The sequence below is a fragment of the Camellia sinensis genome, chromosome 5 (genome assembly GCF_055761805.1).
Source record: "Camellia sinensis isolate YWXY chromosome 5, ASM5576180v1, whole genome shotgun sequence".
NCBI classification, from domain to species: Eukaryota; Viridiplantae; Streptophyta; class Magnoliopsida; order Ericales; family Theaceae; genus Camellia; species Camellia sinensis.
In genome coordinates this window covers 142415718-142442859 of record NC_138965.1, presented here as the reverse complement: position 1 = coordinate 142442859, position 27142 = coordinate 142415718, and the positions used below count along the sequence as shown (strand labels likewise).

General features: G+C 40.8%; 1 protein-coding gene and 1 pseudogene across 2 annotated transcripts; one reads left to right on the top strand and one right to left on the bottom strand.

The window, feature by feature from the left end:
- The window catches only part of LOC114279779 (cysteine-rich receptor-like protein kinase 44), a 59016-nt pseudogene extending 52919 nt beyond the window's left edge, over positions 1-6097 (top strand).
- Positions 6098-9899: 3802 nt separating this feature from the next.
- LOC114279512 (calmodulin) lies at positions 9900-24257 on the bottom strand. Of its 2 annotated transcripts, XM_082869931.1 has the most exons (4): positions 24001-24240; positions 23381-23538; positions 10384-10464; positions 9900-10173 (listed from the first exon to the last, which is right to left on the bottom strand). In XM_082869931.1, exons 1-4 carry the CDS (start codon positions 24083-24085, stop codon positions 10039-10041), a joined length of 459 nt encoding a protein of 152 aa, XP_082726057.1. In that variant the 5' UTR covers positions 24086-24240; the 3' UTR covers positions 9900-10038. The 2 variants fall into 2 exon arrangements, with proteins under 2 accessions (XP_082726057.1, XP_082726056.1); XM_082869930.1 differs by lacking the exons at positions 9900-10173; positions 10384-10464 and having other exon boundaries at positions 18301-23538; positions 24001-24257.
- Between the last annotated feature and the right edge of the window lie 2885 nt (positions 24258-27142).

Below are 27142 nucleotides of genomic sequence, written 5' to 3'. Positions count from 1 at the left end.
AGGCTACGTTTCGTGGTCGTAGGCCATTTTGCCCGTTTGGAGCACGGTTTCCGATTTTTCGGAGCCGTTGGCCGTGTTCCTCGGTTTGGGACCGCTTAACCACCTCCGTTTCCCTCAGTTTTTTGGCATACATCTTATTTGCTCCCTTTTGAGGGACACTGTGGTCCGAGAGACCAACTTCGTGGTCGGACACCACTTCCGGTGCCTAACAGCCCACTTTCGAGGCCCCGAACTGCGTGTTTTGGCTCCCGAACCTTCATTTTGCATTTTTTGGCTCCGACCCGAACTTGAGATAGTCATATTTTGAGGTCTTTTTCATGTTTGATTCAGGACCTTTTGTTGTTTGAGATCTCCTCCTATCACTTGCTTCTTTAATGCTCTTTTAGGCCTATTTTTGCGCGGTATTTTAGGCTTACTTGTGAGCTGTTTCGGACTTGGTCATAAACTACAAAGTGTCTTGTTTTGAGCCCCTCTTCAACTTTGTTGAAGGGCTCTCAGCCATTTGGGTCCAGAAGCTACCACTTGCCTTTATATCTCACTTTTTGGCCTTTTTGGAGGGAAACTTGGATTGTTTTCCCTCCATTTTTTCCCCCATTTTTGCCTATATATCAGCAGCTCCAGCTGCTGGCTTAGGGTTAAGAAAATTTCCTCTCAAGCCTCTCACATTAAATTTCTCTCTCTCTCTCTACTCTAAACCTCAAAACCCCTTAAGTTCTTAACCATTTTTACACACCATCACCTAGCACCACACCACCACTTCCATTTCCAGCAGCTTGGAGGTCTTCTCAGAGGCTAGGAGGCAGCAAATTTGGTCCAAGAAGTTGCTAAAGATTGGTCTACAAGGGTGAGTTACCATTTCCCTCTTTCTATCTCTTTTTTTGCAACATTTCTTAGCCTCTCTTTCTTGTATATCTGAGCTCCGGCCATAACTGAAAGTAGTGTTTTTTTGAGCTCTATTTCATGTTTCATTAAGGGACTTTTGTCGTTTGAGGCCTCCTTGGTGCACTTACTTCATTATCCCTCTTATATGCCATTTTCTTGTGTAATATTTTTGGCCTGTGTGTAAATTGTTTTGAGCTCTGTCATGAACTGAGAAGTAGCTTATTTTGAGCCCTTCTTCAACATTGTTGAAGGGCTCATTGCTTTTTGAGGCTTTCATTCATCACTTGCCTTTATATCTCCCTTTTGGCTCCATTTTTGCATGATTTGTTAGCCTATTGTGCTTCTGTTTTTGGGCGATTTTCAGAACTGAAAACAGTCTTATTTTGGCCTCCTCTTCATGTTTCATTGAGGGTCATTCATTGTTTGAGACATCCTTTCTATACTTTGTGTTATATCTCTCTTTTTGGCCATATTTTGCATAGTATTTTTGGCTTGTATATATGCTATTTTGGGTCTGGCCATCAACTGTAAAATACCATGTTTTGGGCTCTTCTTCAATTTTGTTGAAGGGCCCCTTTGTGTTTGAGGCCAGCAACCTTCACTTGCTTCTTTATCTATCTTTTGGTCCATTTCTTGCATAAGAGCTTAGCCATACCTGTGTCTGTTTTTGGGCTCTTTTCAGAACTGTAAAATATCATATTTTGGGTCCCTCTTCAACATTGTTGAAGGACCCTTGGCTGTTTGAGGCCTGCAGGTGTGGCTTGCTTCATTAGCTTGCTTTTGGGGCCATTTTTGCATGCTAGTTTAGCCCCATTTGTGTTTGTTGTTTGGCTCTGTTATAAACTGGAAACATGCTTGTTTTGGGGCTGCCTTGCTTCTGCCTTTTCACTCCATGTACCAATAATGCATGCTTTGTATAGCTGTAAGCCATTTCATGTACCTAGTTTTGCATTTCGGGAGAAATTCCATGCATCGGGTGTCATTTCGCCTTGTTTCGGAGCTATTTTGCCACTCATTTTGCTATTGATTTTTTCATGTTTGCATATCATATTCCATGTCTTTGCCATGTCTCATTAGAGTGGCATTTCGGTGCCTGAGGGTCGGTCCTCGGTTTGCGTGCACGCGTGCACGCATTTCGAGTTGTCTTGTTTTCATCTGATGGCCTCCTATGTGAGTGTGGCTGAGGCTCTCTCATGTTGGTGTAAGCCCATTATTGCATTGCGTATGCCATTTCATCCATAGCATTGTGTATGCTCGGTTGTGTATTACCTCGTGCAGCGTGTATGCCATTCCATAACATTGTGTATGTTAGGATTGTATCTTAGTTGCATTTCATGCATGTCATGCATATTGCATCGTGTTCGGGATAGGAGTTAGCCCGGGCACGGGAAACGAGGTGCATTTCGTACTCCGAGTGACGGAACGTGTCTCAATTCCCCAGTCACCGACACTCCGGATTATCCATGATGGAGTTAGGTTTTAGTTGTGTTTTCATGTGCATTCATCCTATATTGAATTGCGCAATTCGACTCCTCAGCCATCATGCATCGAGATACGTGATTGGTGGCACGAGGATCGAGGCATGCATACATTTGTGAAAATACATTGCCATGCCCTTTTCCTGCTCTCTGTTGCAGCAAATCAAAAATCAGCAGTCTTCTGGGGCTTGGCGCGCTTTCCAAGAAATCATTGCAAAACAGAGGCTAATTGGGGCATCACAGTAGATTTCCGCACAAGGCAGTCCAAACATACATCATTCATCAGAGTCAAGGCAATCCCTGGCTTGCATGCCAGTTTATAGCTTTCCTAGATTAATTTGTAAATTAATTAGGATTTTTGTATTTATTCGGGACTGTAATTATTTGGGACAGTATACTATTTATTCGGACCCTCTGTGCGAGGGCAATGTTGTAATAAGTGTGCGTGAGTGTGATGTATGTCTTCCAATCCCACGTCTTTCTTCCCTTTTATTTAACTGCTTATGATGGTTAGATTAGGGCATATTTCAATTAGCATACAGTATGATAGCATGTTTGCATTCATTCATCTTTTTTGCATGCACCGGGCTTGGTGCATCATACTAACTGCATTGTACTTTCAATTCCAAATTGAGTACTTGTTAGCTGTTGCATCTCATATGCCATGTTTAGAATAGCCGAGCCTGCTATAGTTGTATTTTTGCATGAGTTGCATTAGGCATTTCTGTATAATTAGGATCATGCATGAATTTCTAATGAGTTTTTTTTTGGCTTGGAGTACTCAGTGAGTTTTATGCTTTAGCATCCTTGCATACGTGTGACTGACTGCCATGAATAGCATGCTTACCATGAGGCTATTTGCTTATGTGATATAACTGCCTGAATGCCTGTGGGTGAAGGTTGGGTTACTTGGATTGGAATAAATCATCAATTGTTTGTTTTAAGCCCACTAGATAGTGGCAAAACCATCTTTTCTAAGCCCACCCAAGGGTGGCAAAATCTGCATTTTAAGCCTACTTGCGAGTAGCAAACCATCTTTCAAATAAACGAACATGAAATGCTTTGTTCCAATTCAGGCGACCCAGTCTATACTTGTATGTTGTGCGCATCACATAGTAACCTAGGCTAATAACCGGAATAAGGACACGCAATGTTTTCAAAACTTGATATCACGGTTAGTAGAGGCCGATCTTTGATCGGGCGAGCGGGGGTGCACACGAAGTGACCTTCCCCAATCGTACCCAAGTTCCCGAGCCGAGGCAACTTTGGTGATGATGGACACGTGGCCTTTGGCACCGAGTCAGGGTTTCCTAAATTTCCCAAAATAAAATATTTAGGTTGCGACTCTGTATCTGGCAAAACAGTCCATGTTTGGCACTTCTTTCAAAAATCTGTTTTCTCAAAACGATTTGCCGGATTTGGACTCTTTGGTTCAGATTAAGAACCGTGACAATTTTAGAGTCCTGAGCTATAGTGACCCCAAATGAACAGAACGGGACTCGCCCTCCCAGGGCGTTCGGGGACGTCTACAGAGAGGTAGGCTCAAACCCCTTCGCAACGCTTCCTCGTACAGGCTAAATTCGTCCGGCTGCACATCCGACGCCCTTTCCTTGGATGTGGGCAACCTTAACCCTATCTCCGAGGGAATTTGGTACTTCCTCCTTATTTCCTCCAACTCCTCTGCTGTAAGTATGGATCTGTCCGACTTGGTGTGCTAGTGGTCCGGCTCCACTTGACTAATGGGTTTTGCTGCCACAATCATTGTCCTAGGACGAGCCCGCACCGCCTGACCACCTACCCCCCCTCCCTTCGCTCCGCACGGTACTGTTCCGCCAACCCTACTCCATCGTCGTCGCCTAACGAATCAAGCCTTGCGGCTGCTACTTCCTCTTGAGCCATTTCTCTTGTGTGTCTGCGAATGGCTTCGGACGCGGGCACAAGGTGGTTCACAAAATGTTGCAGAGGTATATCACTCGACACAAAAGAGTTTACTTCTGGAACGTTTTGATTCTTCGCAAAAAGGTAGGTAAAGCGGATAATACCAAAAGCCCAAGGCTTGCCTGTATTCTAAGGGTCACAATTAAATTTTTCCAGCTTGAAAATTTTCAAAAAATCTGCCAAAACTGCCTTTTCCACACCCTATATTAACCCACCCTTTCGTTTCTGGCCCAACGCCTAACCTCCCCCATCACGGGATTCCACCATGTGTACGACCACGATCTACTGCCCCCTTTCCCCTACCTTGTCTTTTCCACTTCAAATCACCACGTGCCCTTCTACTCCTCGAGCCCCGTGCACTGGCACTTGCCCCTCCACTCAGTCACCCTTTACGGTCGGCCCTCCTCATGGTCAGACCCTCCACTCAGTCACCCTTCGCGGTCGGCCCACCTATCGGCCACCCATCGCCGTCGGCCCACCTATCGGTCGGTCTTCGACCCCCGGTCTTTCACAACCATCGTCTTCTTCATTATTCCCTTCATTGGACTAAAGCTGCACTTGGGAATGGGGGACTACTGATATGGGTAACCCCATAAAGGGTATAGCCCACCACTTAGGGCCTAATGCATAATTCAAATACTAAAGCCCAGCGTTGTTGGAGCTCAACATGGCATCAAGAACCAATGACACCTAGACACGTGGCAAGTGAAGGACAAGCCGCATAAGCAGACAAAGATCCTACAAAGTTATTGCACTGCACATTAGCCATTAATGAAGCCCCTTACAGCATTTATTGCGATAACCCCTTCTCGTCAAGACGGAACGGCCTCACCATGAACAAGGCAAGCTAGAGCACAGACTTTCGGCCAAGATGCCAGGTCGGAAGGGACAACGAAATGATTACCAGAGGATATAAGCAGATGTCGAAGACAATAAGAAGGTTAAGCTTTCTATCTCTAATCTATCTCTACAGTCCATCTCTCTTTCAAACTTGCTCGTCGGAGGGTTCGCTGGGGGACTCCCCGTTCCCCATTGAACTCTTGTGCAGGTTCCTCTGTGGGCTTGGTACCTCGGACACTAGTTTGGGAAGCGTGGATCAGTCCGACCCGTTCCATTTGGAACAAGCTGTATCATCAAGATGCATCCACATGGGATTACTATGTGTTCAAGAAAATGTAGCAAATAGACCAACCATGGCTTCAGTTGTACTCATGCTTAGTAGCTTCTCTCTCACTCTCTCACTGCTGTCACAACCAACATTTTTCATGCACAGCACCATTAATCCTCCTGAAAGCACATCACTGGGGCAAGATTTTGATTCAGAATTGACTCAACCAAGGAGTAAGCAATCTGGTAGTTCCTCTGTGAATGAGGTTTCCATTACCGAGTTATATCCTAGATGATTGTTTTTCAAAGTTGCATATTGTTTTGTTGTAAACATGACGGCACTAGTTTGGCTCATGTTGTTTGTTTTGACTCTGGAGCTTTTCATAATAAGGTTTGAACTTTTTTTATGAGTATCTTTTTTTTATTTTTTTGATCAGGAAAGGAAAGAAATATTATTAAAATAGAAGAAGAAGGTTACAAGAGCTTGGGGAAAATTGCATCATTGTCTACATATTACATTCCAACTATGTTGGCACCCAATGCAAGACCAATCATGTGCACACCCAAGGATCACACAAATACAATGTTGGAAAGATTCCAACAAATTCAGCTAGCACGATCACCACCTATGCAAACTCTAACCTGCCTAATATTGAATACAAAGTCATTAACAAAGAAATGAAGCTGCTTTAAGGAAGCCTTCGCCGATGACCCAATCAATTTTGATAAGCTCACACAGCTCCCAGATATCAGACTGCACTCCCTTGAACACGCATTCATTTCGAAGCTTCCAAATAGACCACAAGACTGCCAAAGTAATGGCTCTTCAAAATTTCCTTTCTAGCTTCTTGAAGCACCCTCCATCCCACCAAAACAACAACTCTCAACTGTCCCAGGTAAAACCCATTGAATTCCCCACCATGACAGCAAGGCCGACCAAATTTTCTAACTAAATGGGCAGTGCAACAGAACATGAACCATTGATTCATTCCCAGCCTTGCAAAAACAGCAAAGAATAAAGGCATTGCCACTAAACACTCCAATTCTTTGCAGAAATACGGCAGTCTTCACTTTGTGTTTTCATGCCAACCATCCAAAACATTGAACTTTGGGGGGAATGGTGTTTTTCCAAACCATTCTACTGAATCTGAGATAAGGACCAAGGCCAGCAACACAAGACTTGTACATAGAGGAAACAGAGAACATACCCGATGATGAAGCAGCCCATTTTGGCCTATCAGCAAGCTCCAGCAGTATTGGAGATGCTGAAATCAAGAGGTTTGAAATCCTTGTATTGGAGAACATACCCGATGATGAAGTAGCCTATAATAAGCACAAGGATAGAAAGCAAGAAGCCAACTAAGACACTAATAACAACACTGTCATCAAAAAAAATATATATATATATTCCTTGGGAAGTCACATCAGGAGGTATATTATTCTACTCTTAGATTTGATTTTCCTGAGCTCATGAATATAGAGCATGAAGTCAGTGGTGAACAAACAAGAGAATCCTGAATTTGTCTTTGTCCAAAAGGCCACTTGAAGCTTCACACCACCAATAAGTTTTTCCCAGCAAATTTGTTGCTGATTGAAAATAAGATTATTTGTAGCTTTCCATAGGTTCTAGCCAGCACTAAGATAATTTTTACTTTGGATGGAGCAACATTCTTCCAACGATTTAACAGAGAAAATACCAAACTTGTCAATTTTCCACTGAAAACTATCACTACGCTCAAGTTGGGGGAGAAAATTGTTTAAAAGATGGAGAAGTTCCTGAAGCTTTTCATGCTCCCATACAAGCAGATTCCTTCGGGAGAGAAGGTTCCAACATGGGCCAATCATACGATTGCTGAAGAGAGGGAGAAAAGTGTTGGAAACAATATAGCAAGTGATCTGTTATTAATCCAAGTATCAGACCAGAATAGAATGTCCACGCCCAATCCAAGTTTTAGTATCAGATTATTAAGGAGAAGATTTCTAAAGTCCTCATTGTTAGAGAAAATGCTAAGAATGCCTTTCCAAAGTCTAGAACAGTTAGAAGAGTACTGAAGGTCAGTTGGGAACCAATTATTGATTCTCAGATTATACTTCTGAATTACCACGTGCCTCCATAGTGTTTATTTAGTCATAGGGAATTCTTCTGAACTGTTCTCATACTTTAGTGATGGAGCTCCATCTTACAAGATGAAGTCTTCTTCTTTCATCATCCCCCCCTCTCCAACAAAAATCTCCTTTGTAGCTTTTCTAACCCATTACAAACAATTATTGAGGTTTGCTTGTGACAATGTACATTGCACGAAATTAGTGCAAGAAATTAATTTTGAAATGATAATTCTCCATTCAAAAATAACTTACAAAAAACCAAAAAAAAAAAAGGGAAATTACCCATAGGTCCCATGGGAAACATGTGATCTCCATTTAATCCCATAACTTTTTCACTACACCCAAAAGTCCTTTCTTCTCTCTCTGCTTTTTGCTTCCCTTCCTCTCTCGTTTTTTTTTCTACATTTTTCTGTCACCGTGTTTGTCATGGAAGAGGACCACCAGTGATCATATCTTTCTCCATTGATCGGGGTTCATTGATAACCACCAAGCATTGAAATCAACTCCGACGAAGAAGATGATATATGTTCCGACGAAGAAGATGAATGGATCTACTTAGATCTGATATAGATCTACTCAGATCTACATCAGATCTGAGTAGATCTACACAGATTTGGTTAGACATCCGTCTTTCCCCTTCGATCTCTTTTTTTTTTCTCTCTCTCTCTGCTATACACTTCTGTTTTTCTGTTCTAATGGAGAAAATTTTCGAATTCTGAACAAGCAGTTTTCGAGTTTTAGTTACAGGCGGTGAAAACTGTAAAATTTTGCAATTTCAAATTTTTTTTTGGTGCTGGAATGAATCATGGTTTAAAACTGTAAAATTTTGCAGTTTTATAACATTCTTTAGAACTGTAAAATTTTACAGTTTCATAACATGTTTTTTAATTTTTTTTTCCGGCAATATTCTAGACATTCTAGTGAGTCTCCGGTGACCGTTAAACGGAAGTCCGACGGTAGTAAGATGTGAACAGTGTCTATAAATTAAAAAAAAAAAAAAATGATTTTTTGGTAACAATTAAAAATGTGTTGGACTAATTGGTGCAAGTATTTTGTTTTGGGATTAGTTGGGTTTTGAACTTGTTACATGGGACTTATCAGTAAGTTCCCAAAAAAAAAAAAACTCCATGAAGAACAAATGAAATATGTTCCTAATAATTGTAGAAACACATCCCGATATTGATATTGTTAGGCAACATTTGCATAGGGGTGTAAATTTGGCCCACCCGGACCCGGACCCGGGCCCGGGCTTGGGCTGGCCCATGTCAAATCTCGCGGGCTCTCACCAAAATTCGGGCCGGCCCACGAGCCAAAAACTTAGGCCTAGGCCTAGGCCTAGGCGCAGGGGGTATTCTGGCCTTGGGTAGGCCAATGGGTGGGCCTGGGCCTTGGCTCGAGCTTGGATAGGGCTTGAACATTTTTTTTTTCACTAAAAAATGACATTGGGTCTTGGGACAAGTTTTGAATGGGCCTTGAGCGGGCCGGGCCGGGCCAGGCCAGACTTCAAAATGATGGCCCAAGCCTAGGCTCAAGGTCCTGAGTTGGGCTTAGGCCCGGGCCTAATAAGGTTGGGCCCACCTCGGGCTGCCCATAAGTCGTGGGCCATTTGTACACTCCTACATGTGCACATGTAGTAATCTAGGCTAGGATATAATATAAACATGGAGGGATTAACCAAGAAAGAAACATCTAAACATATCGATTTATAAAAAAATATGACTTAAAAAAAAATAAAACTTAACAAATACATTAATAATTTTTTGGTTTCTTGTAATTGAAATTTATTGACCAAAAAGCCAAAATCTATTAATAATTTTTTGGTTTCTTGTAATTGAAATTTATTGACCAAAAAGCCAAAATGTATTAAAACGTAAAATATTTTGTTTAGTTGCCAATAACTTAACCAATTCCTTTGTTTAGTTGCCAATAACTTAACCAATTCCATTCACGTTGGAGATTAAATTGGTCTAACATTAAAAAAAAAAAAAAAAAATGCATATTAAAAAAATTCATTTAATGTTCGTGCTGGACAATAAAACAAAAATCTCTGTAATCTTTAGAAAATATCGACTTTAGTTAGAACTGTTTAACCCCCCATTGCACCTGCAAAAATATTTTTAGGTGGCTTGTCTAATTGACATTTAGGGTTTTAATCATGGTGAGGCAACCGACCCATACGAAGGGAAAGAATAGAGAGGAAAGGCCATTAAGTAAGATGGATTTTTTTTTTAATTATTAGATACCTGTGTAACACAGTGAAAAATAAAATTACAAATTTGGACTTTTTCTCTAGAATTACCAATCTCGATGTTGGTGGGTTGATTGGAAACATGTTGGAAATTAGAGTTCATTGCTTCACGATGAATCCTTGTGAATTTTGGGTCAATTATTTCATTAAAAGCATGATGCAAAATAATATTTTGTTATAAAATTCAGTGATATAAAACAGTAAAAAAAAATGATGATAAGTAGCAAATTTTTTTTTTTGCTTTACTTTTGTTTTACACATCTTTAAAAGGTGAACTTGTCATGCAGCCAACATCATTCTAACAAATTCCTTGTAATCAATTAGACCATCACCATCCAAATCAGCATCTCTAATCATCTGCTCCACCTCTTCATCAGTCGGCCTCTCTCCTAAGTTAACCATTACATTTCTCAACTGCCAACAAAATGAAAAAAAAAAAAACATAATAATTAATAAGAAAATACAAAGTAGATAAAATTTGAAATAACTTTGCAAGTAAGTGTGAAGAGTTCAAAACAATTCTAAAAATATTAAGGTGCAAGTGGTCTTATGCTCTTATGCAAGTAAAATTTATTATCTTGTGTTAGTAATATTTTTGTAAAAGAAAAATGAAGAAGAATTAACCTCATTGGGTGATATGTAGCCATCTTGATCCTTGTCAAATACTTTAAAGGCTTCTTTTAGTTCCTCTACTGCTTCACTTTCCTATAAATATAAACAATCACAATTAGACATTATACTGCATACTCCTAAAGTTCAGATGAGTACATCGACTTCTTTTTAATAAAATTAAAACAATTGAAATTAATGTACATAATGTGTAAACACATGAATAAATTGGGTAGAATAGCTGATCAAAAAAATTGGGTAGAATATATAGGGTGATTATTCAGTACTCCCGGAGTATGAACACGTGGTGCTCCATAAGGTTTTGATTGGTGGAAAGGCACACGGGCCCACGATTTATGTTGGAAACGGGGAAACAACATGAGACTAAGTAATTGGTGATTGGCTTGGAATATGGACATGTGATGCTCCGAAAGTATTGAATAATTTTCCGAATATATATACATTTCAATATAAAAAAGATGATAACATCATTTTTCTATCTATATGACTAATAAATGAAAAATTGACTAAGTGTGTGAGTGATTTTCTGATCACACTGCCCGTTTAGTAATCAGCTAGAGAGCACCGGCAGAATAGATGGCTTCAGCTAACCTGCAACAGAAAGAGAAGGCTCCGGCGGTGGTTCTTCCACCCGGGGGTACTCCGACGATCAAGTCAGTATATTTCTCAAAGATAATCAAGTGCTAAACTCACTGCTCAAAGCATAAATTGCGTACCTTAGACCCACGGGGGTGCCTCTCTTTTATAGTTAACTCAATCTTAGTCCCACTAGAAGCCTCACTTCTATGGACTCCAATTCAGTACTTACTTTGGACTCCTCAAGAGATAAAGATAAACTTCCTAAGAGTTTTATCCTCATCTTGACTAAGTCTCCTCTTCATTCTAGGACTCTTGTCCCTTATCTCTTATCCGCTTTTCTCGGATTCCGATATCTTCAGAGATAACCTCGGCTTGACCGAGATCATCTCGGTGTTATGACCCTGACACGTGACACGTCGGCTGACACGTCGGCGCCACCTTGCTACGTGTCGGTACTTAAAAATATATCCCCACAACTGCCCCTAGATTCTATTACCTCGGTATCCTGAGGTGATGGAACCTATATCGGTATTTCCTTCTGTACATCGACTCAAGAACTCCTCAGCCGAGATCATCCATTTTCAGGCCAACATGTTTTCTTCAGAGAACAAGAATTCCAGTGAGTTCTTTCACGTGTGTGAGCTGTCACGCATCTTTTACTCAACTGTTTCATTCACGCGTCTTCACCTCATTAGACCGTGCCCATGACGCGCTTGTAAGCCGTCTTGCGTCTATATGCGCCGTCTGACGTATGCGTTGTTCCAGGCGCATTCAATGCTCTATTTTGCCGTCGTTTCAAATTTTTGACAAAGCCTTTCCCCCTTTCTTCATTTTTTCACTTTTGCACTCGATTTCTCTTCGCTTTTTCTCTATCTAGCTCTTGAATACGCCATTGTTCCAATCCCAAGTTCTGCAATTGTCTTCATTCGTCTTTCTGGTGAAGCTTTCGCTACTCTGTTACTCCTGTAACCATCGTCTGACTTCGGCAAACCTTATTCCGGCCTTACTTCTTCTGGTAAGTTACTGTTCCTTTCGTTTTCAATTCTGTTGATATTCTTCATTACTTGTTGCCATTTTTGTTTCAAATCTTACGAATCACATATTTGAACATATTTATTAAATGGTTTTGATCTTGCCCATATCTTGAATACATACTGTTCACCACTTTCTTGCACTCTTGTTACTGTTCTTGACCCTTTATTTCTCGTATTATTTATGCTCTTGATATCCCATCCCTGTTCTTGATTCTAAAGCACGTCTTTGCCTTTCTATCTTCCAGATCCGTGCCTTCAACCCTTGCTTTCATAGATCTAGGTTTCGGATTTGTTGTGCAGAACCCATAATTTAGGAAAAAACTGAAACTAGTACTTTACCTAGATTTTTGCCGAGGTCTTATTTACCCTCTCAAAACATTATTTCTCTAAAATCCAACCCCTCTAATTCAGGCCGATATCATGGGTATGTGGAGACATAGGATAAATACCCTGACCAAACTTGAGTACTTTAGGCAAGAGTTCTCTATCCCTACCGATGTCCATCTGAGGCTGGCTGGAGATAACGACTCCATCATGCCCACAGATGATTCGATGCCCTTTCCCATTGTAGCTTTTACTAAGTGCAGACTCCGGCTCCCACTCAACATCCTTTTTCGTGAGATTCTTCACTATTATAAGTTGAACCCCATGCAACTGGCAATCAATTCCTACCGAGTGATCAATGGCATCATAGCCTTAGCTAAACAAGAAAATGCTAGGATCACCCTAGCCGATATCCAGTACTGCTATACTATGTGTGCCCTTAATTTGAAAGAAAAATGCTACATTTATTACCTTAAGCCGAGGTCTACAGAATTCAAAATCGTAGCCGACCTCCCAGACTCCAACAAGGGGGTTGGAGATGACTATTTCATTACCTCGGGAAATTGGGAGTTTGCTCCAGACGAGGACATTCATCTCTACCCTCTTCGTCGATCAATTTTAGAGGGCAAGGGTAACAGCCCAGTATTCAGCTTTGCCTGTTTTTGACGTCGTAAGCCACCGAAAAAATTTTCTGTTCTTCTTGCAGTTGTTCGTAAGCCACCGAAAAATTTTCGCCAATCTTTTGTTCCCAGCAAGGATTTGAAGAAACTTCTGGACTTGCCAGTCCATAAAAGGAAAGCGCCTGTGCTTCTCAATTTTGTTCCAACATATAAGTTAACTTTGCCCGACGTTCCCAAAAGGAAGAAGAAAAGCCTTTCTCCACCCTCTACTACAACTCCATTGACTGCATCCACATCACGAACAGATCAAGGATCAACATCCGATCCAGCTGATCAGCCATCAACTTCGGCTCTATACTTGGTCCCAATATCCGAACGAAAACATCGGCGACGACTTGTCCTTACTGCCGAGATGGGCCGCCCAAAACCAGTTGCAAAAGATCTTCTAGCCAGCATTTCATCATCTGTTGACGACTAACCAGCACAAACCCAACCTCCACCAAAGCCGAAAAGAATAAAGAAGGCTCAACCAAAGGCTAAGATAGCTCAGGTTGAATCTGAAGACACCTTGCCTATCTCAAAGTTGGCTGAGAGTGATAAATCTCAGCCTTCTGCTGGGAAGAGGCGCTTTGAGTCTCAACCACCAAAATCCCAAAAACCAAAAAAACCGAGGTCTTCTTCTGCAACAACCTCGGGATCAAAAAAACCTAATGCCCCCTGGGCCCCCTCAATTACTCTGGAAGACAAGCCTGTTATGGCAAGTGACAGTGCCGAGGATATTAATGTCGGCGTTGCGCTCAGTACTGCTCTGTTGTTACCAGGCGATTTGGAGCGAAACGCCCAGTACAGTGAGTATGAGCATTACGCTCTAATGCTTCAGCACTCCGTTCAGGTAGATGTCTTCTATTTTGGTAATTTTCTTCTTTCTTTCTCTTTATTTCGTAATTTGAATATTCTCTAATACTTCTGTTTTCTTTCAGGTCATCCAGCATGTCCACTCTTTCTCAATGCAGTCTTTTGAGAATCGGGAGAGGCTTGCCGAGATGAAGAGGGAGTTCTCTTCCCTCCAAAAGACCAACAAAGGTCTTCAATCAAAGATGAAAAAACTGGAGGACCAAGCCAAGGCTGCAATCAAAGCTCAGACCAATACCGAAAAGAAGGCTGAGGCTGCTGAGGCTATCAGGAAAGTGGCTGAGTCTTAGAAGAGAGAAGCCGAAGAAAAAATGGTCCAAGCCGAAAAGGAGCTTCAGGAGGCACTGGCCACCAAAGAAGCCGAAATAAAAGATGCCGACGAGAAGGCGTATGCCCAAGGCATGGCCGACGTTACAGATGCCTATGAACAACAAGTGAAGGTGGCATGTAACAAGGGTTTCACCCTTGGTTGGATGTCCCTTCTAAAGAAACTTAATGTCCCAGAGGACTCACCATTGAGGAAAGCTGATGCCATTCTTCTTTCATTCCCTCCAGCTCAACCTCCAAGTCAAGACGTCGGCGAATCTGAATCTGAGGATGGTGACGAGGAAGAGGATGAAGCTTTGGTAAGAAAATCCAAAGATGTTGGTGGGGCCAAGTCCCCTCTTCAAAATGAACAAGTCCTAGACTTGACTCAAGATGAAGAAGGCGATGAGGTTAACAAAGATGCTGCTGATGAGAAAGAATCAGCCGATGCCATCCTTGCTGATAAGAACCTTGATGACACTCTTGCAAAAATTGATGTCGAGGTCGCGGCGGATAAGGCTGCTGAGATGTCTTCTCAACAATCATCTGATCTTCAAATTCAACCAACTGGTGGATAGGAGTCTTAGCTTCATGTTTTTCTTTTGCTTAGTTGTATTTAGTTTCTTCTTTATCTTTTGGAACAATATAAGCCTTTTGTATGGCCGATGTGCCCTTTTCTTGATGAATGCTAATGCAACTTTTCTTTTCTAAGTGCTTGTACTCTTGTCTTCTCTTCATTGCTTCTGCATGATTCTATACTTAGAATATTCTGCATGTTTTTCACACACTTTTCCTTCTTTGTACAATCTTCTCGGGGTGACACACCTCGGATAGACAAACTTCTTGTAAACTTTTAACAAGTGTTGAACATCATACTGGTTTAACTTAACTTATAAATTGTCCACAAATTTCAACAAGTGTTGAAAATCACTTTGGCTTGACTTCAACTTGTAAATTGTCCACAAATTTCAACAAGTGTCAAGTAATGATTTCGGCTTAACTTCAACTTGTAAATTGTCCACAAATTTCAATAAGTGTTAAGCAATAATTTCGGCTTAACTTTCATTTGTAAATTGCTACAAATTTCAACAAGCGTTAAGCATTACTTCGGTTCAACTTCAACTTGTAAATTGCTACAAATTTCAACAAGTGAAGATAAACAATAATCTCGGCTTAACTTCAACTTGTAAATTGCTACAAATTTCAACAAGCGTTAAGCATTACTTCGGTTTAACTTCAACTTGTAAATTGTTACAAATTTCAACAAGTGAAGATAAACAATAATCTCGGCTTAACTTCAACTTCTAAATTGTTACAAATTTCAACAAGCGTTAAGCATTACTTCGGTTTAACTTCAACTTATAAATTGCTACAAATTTCAACAAGTGAAGATAAACAATAATATCGGCTTAACTTCAACTTGTAAATTGCTACAAATTTCAACAAGCGTTAAGCATTACTTCGGTTTAACTTCAACTTATAAATTGCTACAAATTTCAACAAGTGAAGATAAACAATAATCTCGGCTTAACTTCTACTTGTAAATTGCTACAAATTTCAACAAGTGTTAAACGTTACTTCGGTGTAACTTCAACTTGTAAATTGCTATAAATTTCAACAAGTGAAGATAAACAATAATCTCGACTTAACTTCAACTTGTAAATTGCTATAAATTTCAATAAGAGTTAAGCATTACTTCGGTTTAACTTCAACTTGTACATTGCTACAAACTTCAACAAGTGAAGATAAACAATAATATCGGCTTAACTTCAACTTGTAAATTGCTACAAATTTCAATAAGCGTTAAACGTTACTTCGGTTTAACTTCAACTTGTAAATTGCTACAAATTTCAACAAGTGAAGATAAACAATAATCTCGACTTAACTTCAACTTGTAAATTGTTATAAATTTCAACAAGCGTTAAGCATTACTTCAGTTTAACTTCAACTTGTAAATTGCTACAAATTTCAACAAGTGAAGATAAACAATAATCTTGGCTTAACTTCAACTTGTAAATTACTACAAATTTCAACAAGCGTTAAGCATTACTTCGGTTTAATTTCAACTTGTAAATTGCTACAAATTTCAACAAGTGAAGATAAACAATAATCTCAGCTTAACTTCAACTTGTAAATTGCTACAAATTTCAACAAGCGTTAAGCATTACTTTGGTTTAACTTCAACTTGTAAATTGCTATAAATTTAAACAAGTGAAGATAAACAATTTTGTCTTCTCTCTGCTCCTAATGTGAACTTGAGTTCCACCTGGGTTCTCATTATTTAGAAACAACATTATGCATCTTTTATCAATTCACAAGTCTTTGAGAATTCTGCTAAGATTTTATTGATGACGTCGGCAAAAAATAACAAGGAACATCTAATGATAGAAAAATTTTAAATTACAAGTGTTCCAGGGTCTTGGCAATGCTTTGCCCTCATTATCTTCAAGCCGGTATGCTCCATTGCCCAATACCGAAGTAATTCTGTAGGGTCCTTCCCAGTTCGGGCCAAGCTTGCCCTCTCTGGGATACTTCTTGTTGCCAACAACTTTTCTTAGGACTAGGTCGCCAACCTGAAAATCCCTTGGATTGACCCTCTTATTGTAAGCTCTAGCAAGCTGCTGCTGGTATGCTGCGAGCTGAATTGCGGCTTTCTCCATTCTTTCTTCTAAGAGATCCAGATCTCGGACTAGAAGTCTATCATTAGTCCCATTTTCTACTCCCTGGTTTCTGATCCCTGGGATGCCGATCTCCAGTGGGATGACTGCTTCTGTGCCGTAAGCCATGGCAAAGGGGGTTTCTCCTGTTGATCTTCTTGGCGTAGTCTGATATGCCCAGAGTACATTGGGCAACTCGTCTACCTACTTTCCTTTTGCTGCCTGTAGCCTCTTTTTTATCTCATGCAAAATTACTTTGTTGGATACTTCTGCTTGCCCATTGCTTTGGGAAAAACTTGGTGTTGAAAAGTAATTCTTTATCTTGAATTTTGCACAAAAGTTCTTGATGAGTTTGCTGTCAAACTGCATTCCGTTGTCAGCAACTATTGCTCTTGGAATGCCAAATCTGATGATGATGTTTCTCCAAATGAAGTTCTTGACGTCCACATCTTGGATTTTGGCAAGAGGTCCTGCTTCTATCCACTTCATGAAGTAATCTGTTGCTACCAGCAAGTACTTCCTTTGCCCAGTTGCTTGGGGCAACTGCCCAATGAGATCCATGCCCTATTGTGCAAACGGCCATGGACTGGATACAGGGTTCAGGTCAGCAGTTGGTTGGTGTATCAAAGGTGTGAACCTTTGGCATTATTCACACTTCTTCACGTAGGCTTCAGCATCTTTTTGCATGTAGGGCCACCAATACCCCTTGGTACTGGCCCTGTGAGCTAGTGATCTGCCCCAAGTGTGGCTTCCACAAATCCCTTCATGAATTTCATATAGAAAATCTTCAACCTGCAAAGGGTGTATGCACCTTAAAAGGGGTCCAGTGAAGGACTTTCTGTAGAGATGTCCGTCCGCTGTTAGATTGAATCTTGCCGACTTCAATCTGACCTTGTGTGCTTCCTTATGGTCTTCTGGCAGCTTTCCCTCTTTTAGGAAAGTAACAATTGCATCCATCCAGCTTGGTCCCAAGTCCACACACATTGCTTCTTGTTTTGTGATCGGTGGTTCTATGCACGGGCCTGATAAATAGTCAATCATTATTGTCCTTATTTTTCCAGTTTGTATTGAACTTGCCAAGTTGGCCAATGCGTCGGCGTGGCTGTTATCATCTCGGTTAACTTGAAGAAGTCGGCAGTTGCGAAACAAGGCTACCAGCCTGATGACTTCCTTTGCATATGCCGACATTCTCTCATCTCGGGTTGCAAACTCTCCTGTTGTCTGATTCACTATAAGTTGTGAATCACAAAAAATTATTACCTCATCTGCTTCTGCTGTCACTGCCAGCTTTAGTCCTGCAATCAATGCTTTGTATTCTGCCTCATTGTTCGAGGCCTTGAACCCTAATCGAATAGATTGTTCCAATATTTCCCCATCAGGAGATATTAACACTACTCCTGCCCCCGCTCCTTGCCAGTTTGAGCTTCCATCGACAAACAGGCGAAAGGAGTCACCAATATAAATGCTGCAGGGTCTGAGTTTTTCTTTTCTTTATTCTTTTGCCTTTGGCTGGGCTTCTCCTTGTTTGCTTGGACATCGTTCATCTTGGCTCAACGGAGCACGATGCTCGATGGATTCTGGCGTGAATTCGGCCACGAAGTCGGCCAAAACTTGGCCCTTAATTGCTAATCTCGGCCTGAAATCCAAGTCGTATTGGCCCAAGGCCACTGCCCATCTTGCTATTCTTCCAGTTAAGTCTCCTTGTTGTAACAAGGACTTCAGTGGGTGCTCTGTTAGCACTATAATCTTGTGCACTTGAAAGTAATAGTTCAGCTTCTTTGTAGCCATTACTAAGGCCAACATTAATTTCTCTAGTGGTAGGTACCTTGTTTTTGCATCGGCCAAGGTTTTGCTTACATAATAAACAGCCTTTTGCTTCCCTTTTTCCTCTCAGATTAGCACTGCACTTACTGCGTGTTTTGAAACTGCTAAATATAAAAACAGTTCTTCCCCAGGTTCAGGTGTTGAGAGGACTGGAGCCGTGGTCAGATATTTCTTTAGGTCAGCCAAAGTGGCCTCACATTCCTCTGTCCATAGGAAGTTCGTGGCCTTCTTCACCAGGTTGAAGAAAGGTTTACATTTGTCTGAGCTTCGGCTTATGAACCTGTTTAGGGCCACGGCCCTTCAGTAAGCATCTGAACCTGTTTTGCCGACGTCGGGCTTTTCAGCTCGGGGATGGCCTTGATTTGATCTGGGCTGGCCTCAATGCCCTTTCTTGTTACCAGGTACCCCAAAAACTTACCTGATCCAACTCCAAATGCGCATTTCGATGCGTTGAGCCAGAGCCGGTATGTTTTAAGTATATCAAAGACTACTTTTAGATCGGCGAGATGACCCTCAGGCTCCTTGGTCTTAACGACCATGTCGTCGATGTAGACTTCTACTCTTCGGCCAATCAGGTGTTTGAACATTTTGGTTACCAGCCTTTAGTAAGTTGCTCCTGCGTTTTTCAACCCGAAAGGCATTACTCTGTAATAGTACAGGCCTTTGGGGTGATGAATGCGATTTTTTCTTCATCTGGGGGGTACATGGCGATCTGGTGGTACCCCCTGTAGGCGTCTAGAAAACTCATTCTTCCATGCCCTGAAGTGGCATCTACTAGCTGGTCAATTTTGGGCAGGGGAAAGCTGTCTTTGGGATAGGCTTTGTTGAGGCTGGTAAAGTCTACGCAGACCCTCCATTTACCGTTCTTCTTCTTTACCACCACTGTATTGGATAGCCATGTTGGGTAGTGTACTTCTCTGATGGCCCTGGCCTCTAGAAGTCTGTCTACTTCTTCTTCTACTGCTTCGACGTGTATCAACGTCGGTCTTTTGGCTTGTTGAATTACTGGTTTGGCCGACCTGTCAACATTTAGTTTGTGGCAAGTGACCTCGGGGTCAATGCCAGGCATTTCGTAAGGTGTCCAAGCGAACACTTCAATATTTGCTCTCAAAAAAGTTTCCAACTCTTTTTTCTCTTCTTCGGCTAAGCCCGAGCCGAGAAGAAAGAAGCGTTCTTTATCCCTATCCTGGACTAGGATTTTCGTTAGTGCCTCTTCGCTCTTCTCGGCTGGTTCTTTGCCGACGTCTTCTAGGACTTCCACGTCCTTATCTTCAATTTCTGCCTTCTCTGGCTCTCGCACGCTGCAGGTAGATTTCATTGCTGCCATGGAGCAATTCTTCGCCTGTAGCTGATCGCCTCTAACTCCCTCTATCCCATGCTCTGTTGGGAATCACAATAGTTGATGCAATGTTGAGGGAACTGCCCCCATTGCATGCAACCATGGCCTTCCCAAGATGATGTTGTAAGGGGAGGGTGTGTCGATGATGGTGAATTCTGTCTTGATTTTTCTGGTGCCAGCCTGTACCTCCAAGCTTGTTGCGCCCAGTGGCCACGTCGGCATTCCATTGAAGCCGATTATCGGGCCATTGGACTGCTCCAAGTCATCAAGATGAAGGCCCAGCTCCATGTAACATCTAACATACATAATGTCGCAAGAGCTGCCTTGATCAATCAGGATGCGTTTCACTTGGCACTCCCCAACCTGGAGGGATACTACCAAGGCATCATTATGTGGATGCTGGACCATCTCTAGGTCGGCTTCAGTAAAGGTTATCGTCGGTCCCTGGCATTCCTCAGGCCAAGGTCTTTTATGTCTGACCTGGTTCACGTGATGTAGGTGTTTTACCTTCTGGGTCTCCTCTCGTATGTCGTTTTCGTTCACCTTTGAGTGAATTACATTAACCACCCGTGGTCCTGCTGCCTGTGGTTGCTGTGCTGGGGGAGGAGCTGCTGGTGCTTGAGGCAATGTTACCTGTTCTTCCCTTGTCCTGGCCTCATCGACAAGGTCCCTCAGATAGCCTTGCCTCACCAAGTCTTCTAAGTGTGCTTTCAGGGCTCTACAACCCTGAGTTGGGTGCCCTTCTTCCTTGTGGTAAACACAACGTCTACCGACGTTTCTTCCCATAAATTCCCCTAGTGTTCTTGTCGGTGCTCTGAAATAGGGTTGGTTTCGTATTTGATCCAGGACTTTGTGGACCAGGATTCGGAACACAGTCGTCACTGCCTGTTTAGCCCTCAATTCCGTTTCTTGTTTGATCGATCCATTGTTACTTCGGCTTCGCTTCGGTGAGCCGTTTCCTTTCTCCTGTTTTGTCTCTTTGTTTCCCGACGTATCCTCCTCGGCTCTGGCATACTTCTCGATTCTCGCCATGAGTTCTTCCATGCTTTTTGGCAATGTCTTTGCCAAAGACTTCCGCAGTGGGCAGTCATCTTTTAGGCCGTTCTTGAAAAACACGACCGACACCTCTTGGTTGCATTCGGGTATTCGATTGAACACCTCGTAATACCTTTTTGCATAGGCCCTAAGGCCTTCATCCTTTGTGATTTTTAAAGTCATCAGTGCGTCGACCCTCAAGGGCTGTAGTTTGTTCGTCACAAACCTGGCCACAAACATCTCGGCCAGGCCTTCCCAATCTGATGCAATCTCCCTGAAGGATGAGGGGAATACTTTGCAGAGCAATGGTTCGTTCCCACTATATAATGCCATTGAATTCAGATATAGTCCAACGTGAAAGTTGAGATCTGACTTGCCGTCATATACTTGAAACCTTGGCATAATGAATCTCTTTGGTGCTTCAAATTTGTCTAGTTCCACCAAGACTGGTGTCCTCGGCTTAACCGGGGAAGTTACCTCAGCTTCAGCATTCTGTTACTTCCTCTTGAGGTAATCTCTCAAGTCTTCTTTACTCCTCCCTGGAGCTCAGCTACCTTTGGACTTCAATCTTTTCGGCACACTACTTTCGGCCTCGTGGTCGGTCCGTTTTGATCTTTCTCCATGGGTTGTGTCAAAGCAGAGCGCCTGCCCTTGAACATGCCGATGTTCTTTGGGCTCTGGGTCTTTCGTGTGATACGTCCTTCGAGACTCCTCTCGCCTTGGCTCCTCTCGTCCGACTTCCCTGGAAGGTCGGTGAGAGTGCCTTCCACTTCTAGTGTGCTGAGGGGCTTCGGGGATTGTTTTCCTTCCTCCCTTTTGGGTATTAGTTACTGGAATCGGTGTGTCGTGCAGCGGGTATGGTGGCTGCATGACATTGTTTTGCATCATGAAGTTGACGACCGACTGCAGGTCTGCCAACTTGTTTGCCAATTCTTTTACTTTTTCATCCCTCCGTAGGCACCTATCCCTCCATACCTGGAGGTTATCTTCGTTATAGTACTTGCTTTGGCCTGTCTTCTTCGAAGTGCCGCCCTCCTGGCCAACGTCTTTCTCTCCGTGGCCCTGGTCATGAGTTTCTGCATTGTGATTGTCTCCTTCGATATCAAGGTCAATTGGTCTGCCACTCCCAGCAGGAGTGTCGTCCCCAATCTTTTCCTTCTGTCCGTTACTGGCCATCTATTCTTCTACTTTCCCACAGACGGCGCCAAATTGTGTGAGTGATTTTCTGATCACACTGCCCGTATAGTAATCAGCTAGAGAGCACCGGCAGAATAGATGGCTGCAGCTAATCTGCAACAGAAAGAGAAGGCTCCGGCGGTGGTTCTTCCACCCGGGGGCACTCCGACGATCAAGTCAGTATATCTCTCAAAGATAATCAAGTGCTAAACTCATGCTCAAAGCATAAATTGTGTACCTTAGACCCACGGGGTGCCTCTCTTTTATAGTTAACTCAATCCTAGTCCCACTAGAAGCCTTACTCCTATGGATTCCAATTCAGTACTTACTTTGGACTCCTCAAGAGATAAAGATAAACTCCCTAAGAGTTTTATCCTCATCTTGACTAAGTCTCATCTTCATTCTAGGACTCTTGTCCCTTATCTCTTATCCTCTTTTCTCGGATTTCAATATCTTCGGAAATAACCTCGGCTTGACCGAGATCATCTCGGCGTTATGACCCTGACACGTGACATGTCGGCTGACACGTCGGCGTCACCTTGCTACGTGTCGGTACTCAAAAATATATCCTCACACTAAGTATTATGTGAATTTATGTCAAACTTGTGAAACTTAAATGTATTTTCTTCAAGCATTAAGAAATATTAATGTAATTTATCCTAAGGCATTCTCGTGAAATTTCTACACCTAAAATAACATAAATTACAATTTTTACCCTCTGAATTTTACTTGAATTTCATTCTAATTTTTCACTTTATAATTGTAAATTTGTAATAGATAAGTTCTCAGACTTGAAGCCAAGTTTTAATCTAATCCTTTCATCACTCCATAGGTCAAAATTTGAAGTGAAAGTTAAAACATGAGTAACAAAGTAAAATTTAATTGAAAATTGAAAGGTGAATAGTGCAATTTTTTTGGTAATATTTTTCTCTAATGCTGCCAAAACGTGCTCATGTGGCTCTTACGGGCGCACTTTCTGTCCAAATTCTTAACAATATGTAACAAGAGGACCACATTAAAATACAGAGTAAAATTTGATAACTTAATTGTTACAAGATGAATACCAAAGTGAAATTTAAATAAAAATTAGAGCCTAGAAAATATAATTTACCCAGTAAATAACATAACTGAGAACATGACAACTGAAAGAAGAAGAAGAAAAAAAAAAGGTAGATGATGTTACACCTTCATCTTTGTGGCCATGAGATGCAAGAACTCCCCAAATTCGATAGTTCCATTACCATTGACATCAACTTCACTGATCATGCGCTGCAATTCTTCTTCTGTTGGAATTTGATCAATGGATTTAATTGCTGTGGCCAATTCTTCAATGGTGATGCAACCTATACATATTATATCGTCGATATCAGTACATATCCCGATATTAATATTGAAAATCATAATTGAAAGTTAAGCATATCAGGATTTGGGGGGTATGTTCTGCCTTAATGTTATGCACTTTTGTGAGCTCACTCTGGATTCGTTGATCCAAACCGTTCATTTTATATAATCGTTTTTATGCAAAAAAAATTAGGTTAATCAATTACCGGTAGCCAAATATGATCCAATTATGTGGTTATTGATATCTAATCATTTTTATTTATTTTTTTTGCATGAACAATCTCTTCGGCGTACGTATTATACAAGATGAACGATTCAAATCATCTTAACATATCTAGATTGAACCCCCACCAAAAAGCACAACAGACACCCCAAATTTAACCCACCATGTGCTTATTTCCAATATATATATTTTTGTGTGAACCAAAAAGGAGCGAGAAAAATAAAGAGAAACATATGCTTACCATCTCCATCTTTGTCAAGCAAGCAAAAAGCTTCCTGAAACTCAGCAATCTGTTCTTCACTCAATTCATCTCCCTTATATTTCATCTTTGTTTGCTAAATGATTGCTATGAACTTTATGTAGTTAACTTTTTGCACTACAAAACACACACACACACACACACACGCACCAGAGAGAGAGAGAGAGAGAGAGAGAGAGAGAGAGTAGTTGAGAATGCTCTAATATTATTGCTTTAACCTTCAACACTTACATATATGCAAGGAGTATACTTTGAAGGGAGGGTAGATAAGTATTGTTCCCTTCATTTTTTTTTAATCATCAAGAAAGTGACTTTAACTATCAAACAAGATTTGCTTTCTTATAATTCTATTAAGAATTTTCTGGATGACCGGGAGCAAGTCTTGGATGGGGTTAGACTTGGACGGCATTGCTTAATTTCATTGTCTTTAAATCTTATGTTTCGTTATTTCAAAATATTGACATTCATTAAATTTTGCCTTAAAATTATCGCACTTTAAAATTTTCAATCATCTAGAATAGTTGTGAGTGTTTCAAGCCAAGGAGAAAGAAATTTGAAAATAGAATTCTTAATATAATTTCATAAATACTTTCTCTGTAAATTACACTTTATCCTTTTTATGTTTAGCCATTTTTTCACCTTGGTTCTTGAAATTTTTTATCCCTTTCATGTTTCAAATTTTTTCTAATTTACTCTTAATGTTAACTTATGTTCAAAATTAAATAGAAAATGTCACGTACTTGCCGCATTTCACCCATCTTTTATCTTCTTCTTTTTTAAATTTATGAACTAAACACATTGAGTGTTACGCAAAAAAATGTATAAAAATGTTAGAGATCTCAAAAATTTTACTAAATGTCTCACATGAGTGTAAGACTCACATGGGATACACATTGTGTAGGTCTCACATCCATATGAGATATTTGGTAAAAACTTTGGTAAAAATTTTGAGATTTCTAACATTACTCAAAAATGTAACATGGTATACCAAAATTAGATAATAATTTTCCTAGAAAGAAAATCCCAAAATGGTCAATGTAATACATTGGACACGGTATGAATGAATGTAGTCAAATGTTACTAATACATTGGACACGGTATCGACGGTGAATAGTATGCATCCAAGTTCGGTTTAGTCATGAGTGATGTCACTTGGACTTCATTTTGTTGCCGCACAAACGACTTTAGTACTTTTTGTTTATTTGTTTGTTGTCATTTATTAAAAATACTAAAATAATCACCTAATGAATCATAATAATATAGCATAGCTCCTTTCAGCTGAGTTGGTGGGGGTCATTATAATTCCAATTCCAATAATCTTATTTATTCATTTTATCTTCTATATTTACTCCTAACTATCTATTTATACTATTATTTAGGGATTACTGTCTCAATTTTTAAATTTTTTCAAAATGTCCTTGTTGTAGTTACTGTTCGAAAAACTCCTATATTTTTTGTTCTTTGTGTAATTAGAAAATGGGTAACAAATCACAAAATACAAATAATAATATGGCCGAAATTAAAGGCACAAAAACAATCACAAAACACCAAATTTACGTGATTCGGAAAAAATACCTACATCTACGGGTCCAACTCTGAATCAACTTCCACAATAAAATAATGGGGTTACAAGTTATCATCTCTAGTCACAACTAGAGGAATACAATCATTAAGATATATTCTTTAACCACCAACAATACTTATATCATCACCATAAAGGTGGGTTTTAACAAAATCAACAAGAGATAAAGTTTAGGTCTCACCAAAATGGGTATCCCAAACTACCAATCCAAGAGAGCTTTGACAAGATCCACTCCAATCAAAATGTAGAGCTTGATTTCATGAACAACATGTTAAAATTTCATCAAGATTGGGTAAGAAATAACCATCCAATCTTGATTTTAACTATGAAAGAAAACCCCTAGCTTTTCTCCCCCTTTCTCTCTCTCTCTCTCTCTCTCTCTCTCTCTCTCTCTCTCGGCCCTCTCCATGTTTTGTTGCAGTGTGTATTGAAAAATGAGCCCTTAGACCCAAAAGTCTGAGTCCGGATCCTCTCCAGCGAAAGCCTCTGGCCCTTCCTTCGGTCAAGGGCCACGATTTGGCCACGTCGCTTAAATGAAGATCTACGGCTCAAATGCCAACAAAAAAAAAATTTTGAATTTCTTTCATTCAATACAGCAGCAGCTTCCCTCTCATTCCCTCCATGTTTTCCCTCCCTCTTCGAAGCTCTGGCGAAGGATGATCGGCAAAGTCGACAGCGAACATCGACGACGATCGGAGGTGAATCGAAGTCAGCGGCGAACATCGACGGTGAGCCAAGCTTAAGGTGTCCTTCACATTTGGAGGACCCCATTGCTGACCTCACTTGCCACTTTTTGGAATGCTCTCATCCTTTAATTTTTCACCATCGCTGTGATCTTTCTATAAATCCTCTGTTTCTGCTATCTTTTCTCTCTACTATTCATTCACACCTGTCTAAAAGAGGAAGAGAGAGAGACACACACATATTAAGGAAGAACCATTTTTGCGTTTGGAAGAAAAGAGCTAGTCATTTCTGGGAGCCCTGTATTGAGGGAGAACCATTTCTTTAGCCCACAAGAAGTGCATTTTTAGCTTTATTTTCTTTCCTCTTTAGGTTTTGGTGGTTTGTTTGTTTTTTCACATTGTCCTTTGTGATTAGGGAGCCCTGTATTGCATTAGAGGAGCATTTACAATGCCTCATTTGTACAAGTTTGTACTGTCCCTGTCTCTGTTTTCTACTAATACTAATGTCCCTCTTAACCTTTAATGCTCAGTTTGTTTACTAAGAATGCTGATGAGAATTAGAAACAATTAAAAATGATCACTACTACTCAAGGCGAACAAAGGCATAAGTAGTTTTCTTTAATTGAGTAGTCAAGTTATCCATCTCTCTCTTGAGATGGTAATTAATAATTCAATATGATATCCAAATAAACAAAAACTCCTATATTCAAACCTTTAAAGATGAAAAAAAAAAAATGCCATTTCAACGACCAACAAAAGAAGAGCCCAAAACTAGACTCAACCCACTCATTCCCTGGTTAGTCCATGAATGGCCCAATCAATTCATATTATTTTGAAGAAGATAAGCATAAGATTGGAC

What these genes read in the sequence shown, in the direction of transcription:
- LOC114279512 (XM_082869930.1), bottom strand. Translation starts at nt 21,421, where the DNA reads ATGCCAAGGTTTCAAGTATATGACGGCAAGTCAGATCTCAACTTTCAC.